The following is a 15,202-nucleotide window of genomic DNA, read 5'->3' as shown; positions in this document are numbered from 1 at the left end:
TAGAAGATTACCCCATGAAAGAAGAAGGAGTTTTGGATGGTATTTGAGTTGACCTGTTCGTCCTATGGACTGCCATTTGCAGCGGTGTACTTAGCTCGAGATAGTATTGTGATAAGTCTGATAGTGGCGTTTGTTTTCTGGGCAGTCAAGTGGTCATTGACATTACTATAACCCCGTACTGGCAAGGGTAGATGTGAGATTGGTGCTCTTTATTGGCTTTGGACCTAAATCCAAGCTGCAGCAAGGGATTGGATCAAAGAACACTATGCAAACACGGCTCGTATTCTGTTTGGGAACAGCTATCACATAGACTACCAAGTTTTGTGCAGCGTGGGCTTTGAAAATGGACTGAAATAATTTCACAGGCACAGGCCACTGTAGGTGGCGTAGCGTTGGGTGGTCTGTGGTTTGCAAGTGACCTCACCCACTGCAGATAATGAGCCGTAGTGGGGTTGCCTGCCTGCCTGCCTGCCGCCTCGCCCATTTAATTGTCAACCGCGAACCGTGGACCAGGCGCGTCGTAGGGAAGGACCGCCACCACAGCAACCACGTCTCTCTCAACCAAATCTGCCCAGTTATGCTCAATGAACCGTCCACTCAGCCTCATATAATTGAAGTCTGGTCTCTTTCGCCTGGGGACCCTGCTTCAGTGGCGTGCTCGGGACAAACCTTGATGGTTCATCCGTCACCTTCGTCTGGCGACCACATGCAGCGCCACTGAACGAGCGCCGACTACGAGGGCGACGGTGCGAGAGCCAACAACAAGGCGACCATTCGGGTCGAAGCTGAACAAGTAAGTCCTCGCTGCAAACTCGGGCTCATTCGGCTGTAGCCTGTTCGTTTTGAGACAAGTGCTGCAAAAGATGCTTACGGGTCTTGTGCGACGCAGGCAACCGTCCACTTAACTTCCCCTCGGGGGTAGTCGCACACAAACTATAGCCGGCTGCGCATTGGTCTCACGCATCCTACAAATATGGACAGAGCCTCATCCAGCTCCGCTGGAGCGACTCCTCCCGACCTGGACGGGCTTCTAGATGACCTGGCAATTTCGAGAACAATCCTCGCCTCCCTCCAAGAAGGTCCGCAAGATAACGACAGCGCAAGACAGATTGCAGAGGCGAAGAAAGAGGTCGCTCGATTGCAGAAAGATATTAGCAGGGCTCGAGGCAACGCTCAAGGTCACACACATCCGGCGCCACCCACCCTCGTCGCTCGCACATTTTCTGACCTCGGAGCAGGCTCGAAGAGGGCGCCCAACTCCAACATGCAGTGGTATCGGCCAGAGGACTATGCTGGTGAGTACTATCATGATGCTTGACCTCCGTGTCATCCGCAACTATACTAAGTGGTCTTCTTCTATGCAGGCCCAACTTCTTACTCGAACTCCGAGAACCTCACGCCTGCCAGCGCCTCGCCTTCTGTCTTCGGTCAGAAGAAGCGGGCCTTCGGCGCACATCTCGACGACGATGCTTCCTCCAGCTCCCGTGTCAAGTCTCGAAGGACGACTCCAAGTCCTCAGCACACCGCGATTACTACTCCGTCTGTGGGAGATGACTTCTGGGCGGACGATGCTTCGATCATCGACCTGACTGGTGATGACACCGATATCGAGCAGCTTTTCGAGCAGCAGAAGGCAGCTTTTGCGCAAGTCGAGCAGGCCAGGGAGGATGAGAGATTGGCAAGATCACTCCAGCAGTCGGGTTCTTCGCCTGCGTCCCCAGCACCTACTGGGCCTACTGCCTTCGACAGAATCCTGGGTCGTCCATCGCAGGCATCGCAGGCATCGCAGGCATCGCAGGCATCGCAAACATCGCAGGGCCAACCTCAGCTCCCGTCTTCCCAGGGACGCGATCCATTCGCTCAGGCCAACAACAACACCATGTATTCAGCTGGACCAAGTCAACCAGTACAGCCCCGCATGCCAGGCTCTTTCGATTTTGACGACGATTATGACTACTTTGATCCTCCGGCACATAGTGTACCCTCCCAGTCCATTGGCGCGTACGGCGCGCCGACCTATGGTTCATCCCACGCAAATCTGCCGACTAGGGGTCCGCCCAATACGGGATTTCCGACTATGGGTGTGTCTCCCTTTTCCAATCCCTTGCCCGGCATCAACTATGCGCCAAACACTTCAGCCGCAGAGCTGGCAAGGCAGGCCACTCTTGCCCGTCACCAAGGCTATCTTCCTTCGAGCGGATACGGAACCACGGCCAATAGTGTTATTCTGCCTGGTTTCAATTCTGCTAACGGGTTCGCAGGTTACGCTGGTGATGTTTCCCCAATGGCATCACTGGGTAACCGACCAGGAACCCTAAATTCAGGCGTCTACGCTCCCTTGCAGACCTGGGGCGCTAACAATCCCTATTCAGCTGCTCCGTCGACACAGGTTCCCAATGGAGGAGGGTTTTTGTCTGATATCATCAACTTGACCAACGACATTGACTGGGCCAATGGTCTCGACGCTTTGGGCAATCCGCTCAGTGCCAATCTGAGGTCTTACTACGAAGATCTGCACGATGATCCCAGAAAAACTGCCGAGGAGATCAAGGACCTTCTTGCCAACATCCGACCTGACGAGGACATCCCCGAGGAAGACCGCATTGGTACCCCTGAGGCGCTCAGGTATGCCTTATATGCGCATCAACAACTTGCTCTCCAATGGATGATGGATAGTGAGACGGGCAAGAACCAGGGTGGCATTCTGGCCGATGATGTAGGTCCTTTTCGGGTCTCTTGACACACCCCCCCTTCAAACCCCCTGGCACAAGAAACACTAAAACTCTTGGACTTGGCTTCAGGGGCCATTTGGTTCCTTGTATATGCTTATAATACGAAGAGATCCAGACTTACTAACGAGTTGCAGATGGGGTTGGGTAAGACACTGTCAGCGCTTGCTTTGATGGTGAGCCGTCCCTCGTCTGATAGGATCAAGACGAACCTTATCGTGGGACCCGTCGCTCTGCTCAAGCAGTGGGAAATTGAGATAAAGAAGGTAAATTCTCCCTGTAACACCTTAGCCCCTCAACATACACTTCTTTACTTGTCCCTCAATACATACATTCTCAATCCCTACATCTGGTCTGGAGCGTGTTCTGTGCTCTGTCCCCCCCCCCCCCCCCAAACCCAAATAAAAAGCTACCCCCTTTCTTAATATGTGTCGTGAGAGCGGGTTTTGGACTTGTGCTGACAAATCCCATAGAAGCTCAAGCCGGCCCATCGTTTGAGCGTCCTGCTGCTACACAATAAATCGGCCAAATACGAAGACATCCGTAATTACGACGTAGTCCTGACGTCGTATGGCAAAGTCGGCGCCGAGCAGAAACGCTTCGAGAAGTGGGTGGAGCATCACCCCGGAGCCAGACCTGAGCGTGACGCAGATCTGGCGAAGAGCTGCCCGCTTCTCCATCCGAATAGCAAATTCTATCGAGTAATCCTTGACGAGGCTCAGTGCATCAAGAACGATAAGACCCTGCAGGCAAGAGGTTCATGCTCTTTGAGAGCCACCTATCGTTGGTGTTTGACCGGGACCCCAATGATGAACGGTATACATGAGCTGTTTTCTCTAATCAAGTTTTTGAAAATCAAGCCGTACCATGAACAGAAGGAATTCAACAAGACCTTTGGCAGCCTGACGCCCCGGACTAGTCGAGGTCGTTCTGCCGGAGAGTATACAAAGACGAAGGCTATGGATGCTCTTCGTGTCCTACTCAAGGCTATCATGCTCCGACGAATGAAGACTTCCACGCTTGACGGGAAGCCACTTGTGACGCTCCCTCCAAAAACGGAGGAAATCTCGCACGTGGAGTTCTCGGAAGATGAGCGGCAGTTCTACAATGACTTGGAATCAAAGACCAGGATCACGTTCAACAAATACCTTCGCGCAGGCACGGTCGGGAAGAACTACAGCAACATCCTGGTGCTGCTCCTGCGTCTTCGCCAAGCTTGCTGTCATCCTCACCTGAATCTAGATGTAGAATATGTGGGCAACAACGAGGTCTCCGAACAGGACATGAATGCACTAGCCAGAACCCTGGCACCCGACGTGGTTGCCCGTCTCAAGGCACAGAACGAGGAAGGCTTCAAGTGCCCCATATGCCTTGATGCCGTCATCGATCCAACGATCGTTCTGCCATGTGGACACAACACCTGTGCAGAATGCTTCACCACACTTGCCGAGAGGGCTGTCGACAACAACATCCGGGCTGGCGAGGAAGGTAGCACATTCAGATGCCCAGAATGCCGCGGATCTGTCGACCCGAAAAAGGTCATCAACTTGACCTCATTCAAAGAAGTTCACATGCCCGAATCGACGGCTGTGAATGAGGGTAAGCACTGATATCCAGCCCATCATCTGTGTGCGATTGCTAATCTGTCGATTCTACCAGATGAAATCGAGACTGCCTCAGAGGGAAGTGCCACGGCAGACGACGACTCCTCCGAGTCTGATTCGGACTCTGATGACGATAATGATGACGATGATGATGAGGTCGACCGCAATGGCAACTTGAAGGACTTCATCGTTGATAACGATGACGAGGAAGAACCTGCCGAGGGTAGTGATGATGACGATGACCTTTCCATCAATCGACGTGCCAAGGTCGTTGCGAAGAAGCCCAGGAAGAGCAAGAAGTCGAAGCGCAAATCCGAGGGCAGAAGCAAGGGCAAAGGTAAAGAGAAGCAGGAGGAGGTCAAACCTCACATGCTCAAGACCTTGCGAACTGAGGCTAGGAAGAACAAATCCGAGTACAAGCGGTACATGAAGTACTTGAGAAAGAACTGGATGCCATCGGCCAAGGTCTCAGAATGCTGCAAAATCCTGGAGAACATTCGAGAGAGTGGGGACAAGACTATCGTCTTCTCGCAATTCACATTTCTGCTCGACTTGCTCGAGATCCCAATCAAGTACGAGCTTGGCCTCAAATACTGCAGATACGACGGAGGTATGTCGCGTGCCCATCGGGACGCTGCTGCTCAGGATTTCCAGGACCCAAACTCTCGCACGAAGGTCATGCTCGTGTCTCTGAAAGCAGGAAACGCGGGCCTCAACCTTACTGCTGCGAACCATGTCATTGTCATGGATCCCTTCTGGAATCCGTACATTGAGATGCAAGCTGTGGACCGCGCCTATCGCATAGGCCAACAGAAACCTGTCAAGGTTCATCGCCTGCTGGTCGAGGGAACCGTGGAGGACCGAATCGCCGACCTCCAAGAGCAGAAGCGTAGGTTTGTTGACGCTGCTCTGGATGAGGGCGAAAGCAAGAATCTGGGCAGGCTTTCGACTCGCGACCTACAACGCCTCTTCAACGGAGACTAGACTGACACCAGAAGTCTGACTGGCAGGGTCCCATACCCTCCCGTCATTATCAGTTGTTCCGGTTTTGCTACGATTTCTTTTGTCTGCTTCTCCTTTCGGAGGGCACTGATTTATCGATACCCATGGCTGGTTTCCTTTGCTGCTCTACGGAATTAGCAAGGAGGGATAAATGTCACCCTATTTGTTCTTGTCTCTTACAAGGCTTTGATGGTCAGCCGGGGACTTGATTTGCTCTGTCATATTCTACGGTGGTCTTCTAGGGTTAGACTGCGTGTATGTCCTAACGATTGTTGTGTCTTTCAGATGGAAAAACTTGTTCTCAAGGGGGTTACGGGGCAAATGAGTTCAAGCATGGCGTCTAGGACTGGAATGAGTGAAACGAGCTTCATGTGCATCCTGTCACAATAACATGCTGCATTTCTAGGAATTTGGGGATTGCTGGGCTAGATAGATATGCTTTCACATCAAGACTGCCTCAAGGCTTACATATGAAAACTCACCTGTAATTCGTTGGCAGTGAAAAACAACAGTAGATTGTCTCTTCTGCATGCGCTCTGATTCACTTGCACACTTCATAATGCTAAAAATTGGCACGTGCACTTGAACATGCACAGTTGCATCGCTTCTGACGCAGCTAGCCTTTGAATTTCTTGGTTTTCCCCATAGAAGATCATCCAAGAGGAAAGTATAATATAAGCCTTTAGGGAGGATCCTTAGCGAGGTTATCCTTAGAAAGGTCATCCATCCAAAGGGAGGTTAGCCCAAAGAAAGGCATCCCAGGGCAAGTTGTCCCAAGAGAGGTCATCCGAAGAGATTACTCTGTGATGGGTTATCCTATAGTCAGCTGTTCTATGGTGAGTCATCCTGTGTTCAGTTATACTATGGTTCAACCCTTTTTCTTTCATTTAACTATCAGAGATATTCTGGCCGTAAAGCGGATACCTGAGCTTGGCCTTATTATTTCGTAAGTTCACAGCCTACAATATTTTACAAATGAAAAATAGGCGCATTCCTTCATTTATTTTATGGTAGAATGCCGACCATTGACCAAAACGCTGACCGGGTGGGTGAGTTTGCAATTGCCAAGCTAGACTCGGGCCACCGGCGATATTAAATCATGCACACAAAGGCCATCGCCCTATGAAGTAAGCAGCGTAACTACCAAGAAAGCATAGATGATGAAGGACCGAATGAGGCTGTGCAATGTATTTCCACCCAAACAGCCCCTGAGTTCTTTCATGAGATTCGAGATCGCGAGAAACCTCAAGATTTGAGCCAAACTCACGTCCGCAATTTTTCCATTGCGTCTCTGGGCTTATCACGGCAATCTCGCATCTTACTTTACAAGAGCTCATGGCGAGGCGCAGCAGTGTTGCGTCGGCAAGAGGAACAGCATACGGTGACCATCCTCGTTTCATTTGCCGAGTCAACTAGCATTCGTGGACCTAGCAGATTCGGGAATGAAGGCCGTAGGATGAGCTTCGCGGCAGTTCCCTGGCTTGACGATGGTTGGCTGATTATCTCCGGCTACCGGCATCCCGGAGAGGACGACGCGCGCCGAGGCCCAAGTCCGGTGCAAGTTCGGGACTCTTCCGCATGCTCGAAATCCGTGGGTCAGCTCAAAAGGGTCAACCCATTCTGTGACGAGGAGAATTCTTTACGAGAAGTCCTAGCTTCTGCAGCCGACGCTTTATACCAGAAGAGGCCTCTGGACGGAAGATTGTTTGGTACAGCCACCGGTGATGCTTTGGAAAGTGGATTCATGCGGATCTCTGAGCAGGGCCTTAATCTCTCGGCACGTTCCGACGTTCCCAGAACACCCATGTTGGGATTCCTGTCCGCGTTTCAACGTTTCAAGCCGACGCCAATGAAATTGCCCCCTGTTTATGGCAACGGCCCCATGCTCGCGTCTAGCGCCGTGTTTAATTTATTGCTGGCTGTGTTTCCTCTTCGGTTTGCTATTTCGTGCTGCTCTTCCCCCATCCGCTCCGTTCGTTGACGATCTTTGTCCGCAGATCCCGCCGGTCTCTCTTCAACCCACTCATTTGATTCATTCGCTTCTCAAACGTGGGCCGGCTCCCAAGATGTACCACTCGTTGATCCTTTCATTATCTGTTATTCCCATCCTGGGACTCGCCCTGCCGACAGCGCCATCGGCGAACACAAACACAACACCAACGCGGGGCCTCGTGTCTGGCGCCGCGCTCTTCAACACGTCGATCCCCAGAATAAACAATCTCGCCAACAGCACGAACCAATTTGACACGATAAACTACTTTCCTGACCCGGTGGTCAAATGCTCCGGACGCAAACTCGACGACGACAATAGCAACTGGAGTACAGACTTGACCACGGCGGTCACCGCGACCGACACGTCAGGCATATACGGGACGTGCGACGCGGATGGCTCAGAGGTCGACGGCAGCGGAAATCTAGCCTGGAAGAGCGGAAAGGTCCAGGTGTACTACTGCAATCATGGATTCACGCCCAATCCTTGCTCTGTAAACGAATACTGGCGAGCAGACGATCTCATCAACGACAAGTGCGGCAGTAATGGCGGCGGTTGGGTGTCAATTTCTGACTGGGGGAAGACGATTGGTCGGGATCCCACAAACTCTGATGGAAGCTTCAGATCGGAGTGTGGAGCAAGCTTACATGGTGTCAAAGCGAACGTTATTGTCAATGTTACCAGCACTTAGACCTTCTAGATGAAGGTCAAGTGAAGCTTGGGCGGATTACAAACGAGGATGGAGCTCCATGCCCCTTATCATTTGGGATATACTTCGAATAATTCACTAAATGAGAATCTGGGCACTCATGCCCAATAGTGCAACTAACATTTTTAAAGTGAATGATGCGCATCACTTCATTTACTTACATGTGTTTCCATTGTTACATGGAGGTCGCTGCCATTGCTAGATTATAGGAAGCTGGCTTCTATTAACAACTTGTTCTCGCTAGCAGCGAGGAATGCAGGCCGCTAGTAGAGTACGATCGACAACTGTCAACTACTTGCACGTTTCCGAAGCCCCGTGCTGAGGAGCAAAGAGGAATGCCAATTCGATCCACCGTCATATTTTACTGGCAAATTTGAGGAAGTGATTCAAAATCAGTCGTAATCCTCGGGCTGAGGGAAGAGTCTACACGTGCATTCAATCGGCAAAAGGCGTTTAGATCTGTTAGTTAGCCTTCACTAGTGGCATCAAACTATAGAGAATGACGAAAGAACGCTATGCATATTTTCAGCGAAAGAACAATTCACTAGTCTGATTTGAACGTGCTTTGTCACAAGGACAGCAAAGTTGAGGTTCGTTTGTCTAGACGCAAATGGGGCCTGATCTGTCCTGATTTGATGCCCCTTAAGAATGGGTCTACTCCCGAAAGACTCCTTCATTCGTTACTTTCGGCTGCAAGCCATCGGGATTGACTCAGTATTTCATCAATGCCTCTTTCGCCAAGCTAGTACATCCCACAGCGCGCGCCTGACCACCAGTCTACCTAGCGCGGGCGCCCACGTTCTCATCCGTGTGGCTTTCCGAAGCGCCTGAAGCTTTTCGTGCACACAGCGTACCAACAATTACCCATCAGCAGTTGATTTCGGACCCGGAGACGCCGAATATACTTCTCTGAGGTTTCGCCGGCATGAATTCCGACGATCTTGAAGCAACAGTAGCCACCGATTACGATCCTATCAAGAGCTGCAGCGATGTGGAGCTTTCTCGGTACATAGAGAAGCTGCGTCTAGCTCAAGATGAGAACCCACATGTCATTGAAGTCTCGGGAAGATACGTCACCAAGTCATACCGAGAAGACGAACTCGATGATACCAAGCAAGCTCTGGAGTACGCTGAGTCACTCGGAATTCGCGTCCCTTCCATCAGACGCATCGTTCGAACAGCTGATGATGTCTTCGAATGTGTTCAAGACCGAGTTGATGGTGTCAACTTGATGGACTGTTGGACTTCTCTGGGTTGGGTGTCGACGATTCGCCTAGCGTTCCAGCTGCGTACAATGGTGCGAAAGATGAGGAAAGTCACGTCGCCAACAGCAGGCTCACTTGGAACCGGAATCTGTCGCTCATTTTGGATCGAAGACCGTTACAGGTTGCCCATTAGCCCGAGCGCTAGGGTAATTGCCTGTGTAATCAACTTCTGGTTCAACCACACATCGTTCCGGCAAGAAGCGAGAAAGAAACCCGAGGATCATGCCACGTCTGTTGCCGGCCCCATCACAGCACAGCCCCTAGTCTTCACTCATCATGACCTTGCGCCACGCAACTTGATTCTCGACAACAAAGGATCAATATGGCTGGTTGACTGGGACTATGCAGGCTGGTATCCGCAGTATTTCGAGTACGCTGCCATGCATAACTTCATTCCGCCAAATACTTGGAGCCGTTTTGCCAAATACCGGTGGAACTTATTCGCTTGGATAGCGACTGGGCTATTTGAAAGGGAGCGGAAGATCTTAGTCACTGCACAGAGAAAGGCCATTCGATTTCCTGCTGCGCGTCGATTCAACATCAAAGCAGGAGCGACCCCATCACTAAGAACACCGGATGATTAATACACTATCCGCCTCGTGTGAAGCTGTGCTGGCGGTGTCTGAATTCGACTAGCGTTCATAATCAAAGATCACAGGCAGTCCTCTGTGGATTTGTCTACATGTTATAATGAGCATTTTCCAAAGCGGATCTAGTTCAGTGTATCGGAATATCATTTGCATTGCGGCAGGCCCGGAGCTTCCCACTACATACTCCTGGCTTAATAGCGATGATTGGATTCTACAGCTGCTGCAACAGGCCAGCGCTACCATTGGAAAACGAAAGCACACGATCTACTTGGAACTCAATAGGATTCCTAGTATTCAGTGGCCGGCTCTTTAAACATAATGTGTCTTTCTAAAGAGAAGTCACTTTCAAGACTAGTACCAATCTCAGCTAGAGGAGTCATGCTTGGTACATGTTGCTCAACTGATAATGTCTGGCTGGTCTCTCAGCCGTTACTGGATACATGATTATCACGCAGCTTCTCTGAAAGAGCCCTTTCCCCCTGATCAGTCGGCATAGTTGTTGCAACCCGATGAGATGAAGTCACAGATCCGTGACTTCTACATTCAAACCTCACCCTGGAGCCTTCCACGAATGGTTTTTCCAGGTCGTCCGTTTCCCATCCTGAATTATTAGTACTGAATGCAAATATTGTAACTTTGCATTTTCGTAACTGAGATACGGGGTTGGTGGAGTAAGAACCGCTCTAGAGACTTGGGCTTTGCTCTGTTAAAGCTAGATAAATGCTCAGAGCCCTCACTTGCCGCGGACCTTATTGTCAGCTCTGTATCACTAGGACTCGGCTCCAGGAGTGTGGAACGAACAAAGGAGTCTATTCCTTGCCTTTTCAAAGAAGCATGAAGCGGCATGGGGGATGACAAAGATAGATTAAGTATTCAGTCGGCTCAACAACAAATGTCTCACATCTTAAATAGAAACGCTTTTTCCGACGACAGTCCGTTAGACCCATGGCTATCATCGTTCAGTATCAAGCAACACGGAATCCCTCGAACATAGATCCTACTCATCCAACAATAGCTTCAACCGTATTACAGTCTGACTGATCTTCCATTCACTCGAAGATACTTATATTTGGGTTGCAAGCAACTACGTTCAATTGTATTTCCAAAACACCCATCCGATTCATCTTGTTGTATCTATCCAAAATCATGGAGACACCAGGATCCGAGCCCCTTCGGCTCTCGCCTGATATGGATATCGAGCGTTTTGTCCGGGTCCAGGACCGCAAAGTTGACTCAGGGTCACTGCAACAGGAGACAGAGTACGAGCGTGCGATCCGTGAACTGCGAGAAGGCGAAAAGAGGAGTGAATGGATCTGGTTCATTTTCCCCCGGGTTTCCGGTTTGGGCAAGCACATCAACAGCATTTTTTACGGAATAGCTTCGCTGAAAGAGGCTAAGACGTACCTGGCGCACCCTGTTCTTGGCCCAAGGCTACATGATGCAATTGAAGCTGTCCTTGGAAATGGAGACGACGACATCAGCAAGATCTTCGGCAATTCGGAAGAAGCCGCGAGGTTCAAATCTTCTATGACACTCTTTGCGCAGGTCTGTCTTGGTACTTCAGATGAGCTCTTTTTGAGGGTGATCATGAAGTTTTGGGGTGGGATTCGTAACGAGAAGACAGTACGGATCACAGAGTCGTGGTAAATTTTATCCGAAGGCCATTGGGTGGCAGGCAAATAATTATATGGTTTGAAAATAACAACACATTCTGCAAAATTGAGTCAAATTTGAAAATTTCCCCCTTCTTGCCTGTCCCTCTCGTGAAACGGACCCAGGACAGACGGTGACCCATTTGTAAGTATAACCTGATGGGCTGCCGACTGGAGATGCTAGTAGTTTTGTTTACCACAGCATTGGACAAATGGTGTATGCGGCAAGTCCTGCAGCCTGGTGATGGTCTATATTTTCCAATCTACCCTTTCTCCCCTTCGTCGACTATATCTCCACCAAACCCGCCCTTCTCGGTTACGCAATGGTAACGTCGCTGACGGAACTCGCATAGCGAATTTTCCGAATCCCTGTGAGGACAGCATCAGCTGATGGTGTCACCTGCCATAATCTACGACAACCGTAACTGTGACGAGGACGGTCGAAAGATCTACAACATCAAATACCCGGGCCTATCCAACCTGAAATACTACCAATTCAACGATATCATCAGCTCCGCGCGCTGCTGGTACTGATTTCAGCACACTCACATCAGCCATGAGTTCCTGGAAAGTCATGATGGATAGGAGATTGATGATGAGTATATTCTCTGATGGAATGTTTGGTATGGATGTTTCATTCTTATCATTTGCCGAATTTTGATTAGCCGTGGGAAAGAATTGCTTCCATTAGCTAGCCTTGGAAACAATTTGATTCTAGAACATAAAACGTGAATGCAGATGGCTTATGCAACCGTATTTAACACCGCGCTTGGTCTTCGAGCCTCGCCTATTTCTTGAATTTGTAACTCAGTTCGACTTTGATATGTCTTGGCATGTACGAAGCTTCAGTATCTAAAGAGTTTATTGGTCTGGTCGAGCCTAGAGTTGACCTTAAGTTTTCACGAGAATTGGGAAGCTGTGGATCCAGTTGATCCTCGACAGGGTGAGCAAAGAATCATTCTCTGGCGGCATGCGCAAGGCTGCAAAGTCCCGTATAGCCTAATCCGTACTCTTTGAACATCAGAACTGACTTTGAACTTGAATTTATGCCTGGGATATACTGATAGACCTGACAGATTCATTTGACAAGTATTTGACAGATTAACAGTGGTTCACCCCGCCGCCTAAGGCTCATGCCCAGCGGCAGCGAGCACGAGCTTGTGGTGTAAGACACGAGACAGATTGCGCCATCCCGATTTCAAATCCAATGTGCAACAAAATTGGAGAATCGCTCACCCGCGACATCCTCATGACAGAATACCCTGGCAACCCACCAATGTCTCGGTCTCAGCTCCATACGTGTCAGTTGCGGCTATCTGGGGCTGGTCAGCACCAGATACCATTTGCTGCATCGTGCATCACAACATTATTCGCCATAGCTCGCCCGGCTTGCTACATGATGAGAACTGTCTCCTATTAAAGGCCTTGCAGCTGCTCCTACCAAAGATCTAGCGACGCGTTGGAGTCCCTTCTGAGCGTTGCGTGTGCGTCCCCCTTGCTACCGGATGCCCCCCACATCTGAATATCATACGCGCCATACATGCTTGCGATTGCGAATCTCGAGGACGGCTGTACTATACTTGGCCTGCACTAGCCCCGTGAGCTTGAATCCATACAACGGAGTATAGCTACATCGACTCCATGCACACTCCTTGACTAGTCCGAGAAGAGTTTGCCATCACCCTTACAGTCCGGCTCCGCTTTCTTTTGTTGATCTCCGAGAGATAAGCTGGAAATATGTCGGGTCGCACATATAAGGGTACGAGCCCGTCGTTGTACTTGGATGATTCCCCGGATATCTACGTGCCGCTGCTCTCAGGGACAATGGCGACCGAAGACAAATCCCAGCACGACGTGCGCACCTCCTCGACGGATTCTCCACGTCTGGGAGGAACCAGTTTCGCCGACGACTCGGCAGGGAATAAGGCACCATGGTGGTCCTACTTTTGGGTGAGGGGACATCTCAGCGGCATTTTCGAAATAACAAACCTAATGGCTTCCCCAGGATTATGAACCATCGAGGACTCCCGAAGAGAGGAAGTTCGTCCAGAAACTAGACATTTCGCTCTTGACGATCCTTTGCTTCGGGTATTTCATCAAGAATTTGGACCAAACAAACATTTCCAATGCCTACGTGTCGGGGATGAAGGAGGACCTAGCCATGGACTCGAATCAGTTGAATCTGATAGATGTAGCATGGACCACGGGATATGTCATCGGACAACTGCCATCCCAGTTCATTCTCACCAAAGTACGACCTTCGATATGGATACCAAGCTGTGAGCTTGTGTGGACAGTCTTGACCTTCTGTCTCGCCGCCACGAACAGCAGCACTCAAGTCATCGTCATCCGCTTCTTCGTCGGGCTCGTCGAGAGTATCTTTTATCCTGCCGCCCACTTTCTGATCGGCAGTTGGTACAAACCAAGCGAGCTGGGAAAACGGGCTTGCATTTTTCACGCATCGTCGGCCGCGGCAGGGATGTTCTCCGGATACCTTCAAGCGGCGGTCTACACTGGCTTGAACGGGACTCTGGGGAAGGCAGGCTGGCAGTGGCTCTTCATTATGGATGGTGTCATCAGTCTGCCCATTTGTATCGCTGGGTATTTCATGATCCCCGACCTACCGGAAAACACTCGCGCGTTTTATCTAACCGACGATGACGCTGCACTCGCCCGAAAGCGGATGGAGTCCATCGGCCGCGCCCCACGCCGGAAGCTGGGCTGGTCGATACTGAAACGAGTTTTCACGCGCTGGCATGTGTGGGCATTGACGCTCCTCTACATTATTTTTATCAACACGGGACCATCGTCAAGTGTCAACCCGTTGCCTCTGTGGTTGAAGGCCAACAACTGGCCAGTGACGTCTATTGTAAGTCTTTGCGTCTACGCGCACGGCATTCCAAAAGTAGAGGTACTGACAATCACACTTCAGAACATCATACCCACGGCGCAGTCTGCTGTCCAACTCGTCTCGACTGTCAGCTTCTCCATATTGTCGGACTACCTGCGCTCCAGGCCGGCAGTCATGTCCATATCGACATTTTTCGGATTTCTGACAAATTTACTGCTCGCCATCTGGGCAATTCCTACCGGTCTCAAGTGGTTCTCTTTCTTTGCGTCGAGGATCTCGGTTGCCTATGGACCTTTGTCAATGACGTGGGCCAACGAAATTTGCGGTGCAGACGCTGAGGAAAGGGCAGTGGTGTTAGGAATTATGAATGCTGCAGGCTACGCATTCAACGCTTGGCTTCCGCTCTTGACATACCCGGTAGTAGATGCACCGAGGTTCAAGAAGGGTTTCACATACACAACGGTTGCATTTGCAGCACAGGCAGTCATCACTTGGACAGTCTGGTGGTTGTCCAGACGGGACCGGAAGAAGGTGGAAAAGTCCGCTGTTGAGGCGGCTGGAGTCACTGAGGAATTGTAGACCAAGAAGTAGATGAATGCCATTGACTAAACTACACTATCGCTTACGGACCAGCGCTTATGTTTCTTTCTCCGGCATGGAATGTTACACGGTCATGACGAATTAAAAACGAGTCGAGAATATCTGCTTCATCTTTCTAAGCCAGATTGAGTCTAGGTTACAAAACAATCTCATAAGTGTCCTGAGGAAGCGGCCAAAGAGTTGTCTTTCAGCCTAGGACATGATGGAAAT

At 50.3% G+C, this 15,202-nt stretch overlaps 5 protein-coding genes across 5 annotated transcripts; all 5 read left to right on the top strand.

The window, feature by feature from the left end:
- Positions 1-973: 973 nt before the first annotated feature.
- On the top strand, positions 974-5,317 carry J7T55_011808 (uncharacterized protein; the record flags this gene model as incomplete). The annotated part of the gene is made up of 6 exons (XM_053136630.1): positions 974-1,295; positions 1,365-2,297; positions 2,373-2,716; positions 2,867-2,995; positions 3,203-4,328; positions 4,389-5,317. The coding sequence occupies 6 exons, from the start codon at positions 974-976 to the stop codon at positions 5,315-5,317; spliced, it is 3,783 nt and encodes a 1,260-aa protein (XP_052999613.1).
- A 1,033-nt stretch (positions 5,318-6,350) lies between these two features.
- On the top strand, positions 6,351-8,016 carry J7T55_011807 (uncharacterized protein; the record flags this gene model as incomplete). Its single annotated transcript, XM_053136629.1, has 3 exons — positions 6,351-6,384; positions 6,541-7,256; positions 7,333-8,016. The coding sequence occupies 3 exons, from the start codon at positions 6,351-6,353 to the stop codon at positions 8,014-8,016; spliced, it is 1,434 nt and encodes a 477-aa protein (XP_052999612.1).
- Positions 8,017-8,959: 943 nt separating this feature from the next.
- On the top strand, positions 8,960-9,883 carry J7T55_011806 (uncharacterized protein; the record flags this gene model as incomplete). Its single annotated transcript, XM_053136628.1, has 1 exon — positions 8,960-9,883. One exon carries the CDS (start codon positions 8,960-8,962, stop codon positions 9,881-9,883), a length of 924 nt encoding a protein of 307 aa, XP_052999611.1.
- A 1,152-nt stretch (positions 9,884-11,035) lies between these two features.
- J7T55_011805 (uncharacterized protein) lies at positions 11,036-11,536 on the top strand (the record flags this gene model as incomplete). The annotated part of the gene is made up of 1 exon (XM_053136627.1): positions 11,036-11,536. The coding sequence occupies one exon, from the start codon at positions 11,036-11,038 to the stop codon at positions 11,534-11,536; it is 501 nt and encodes a 166-aa protein (XP_052999610.1).
- Positions 11,537-13,365: 1,829 nt separating this feature from the next.
- Positions 13,366-14,971, top strand: J7T55_011804 (major facilitator superfamily transporter; the record flags this gene model as incomplete). Its single annotated transcript, XM_053136626.1, has 3 exons — positions 13,366-13,491; positions 13,547-14,410; positions 14,474-14,971. The coding sequence occupies 3 exons, from the start codon at positions 13,366-13,368 to the stop codon at positions 14,969-14,971; spliced, it is 1,488 nt and encodes a 495-aa protein (XP_052999609.1).
- Between the last annotated feature and the right edge of the window lie 231 nt (positions 14,972-15,202).

This window comes from Diaporthe amygdali, assembly GCF_026229845.1.
Source record: "Diaporthe amygdali strain CAA958 chromosome Unknown NODE_2_length_3802984_cov_64_841326, whole genome shotgun sequence".
In the NCBI taxonomy this organism is placed as follows: Eukaryota; Fungi; Ascomycota; class Sordariomycetes; order Diaporthales; family Diaporthaceae; genus Diaporthe; species Diaporthe amygdali.
Note: the sequence above shows the minus strand (reverse complement) of the source record. Positions and strands in the feature narration are given on the sequence as shown.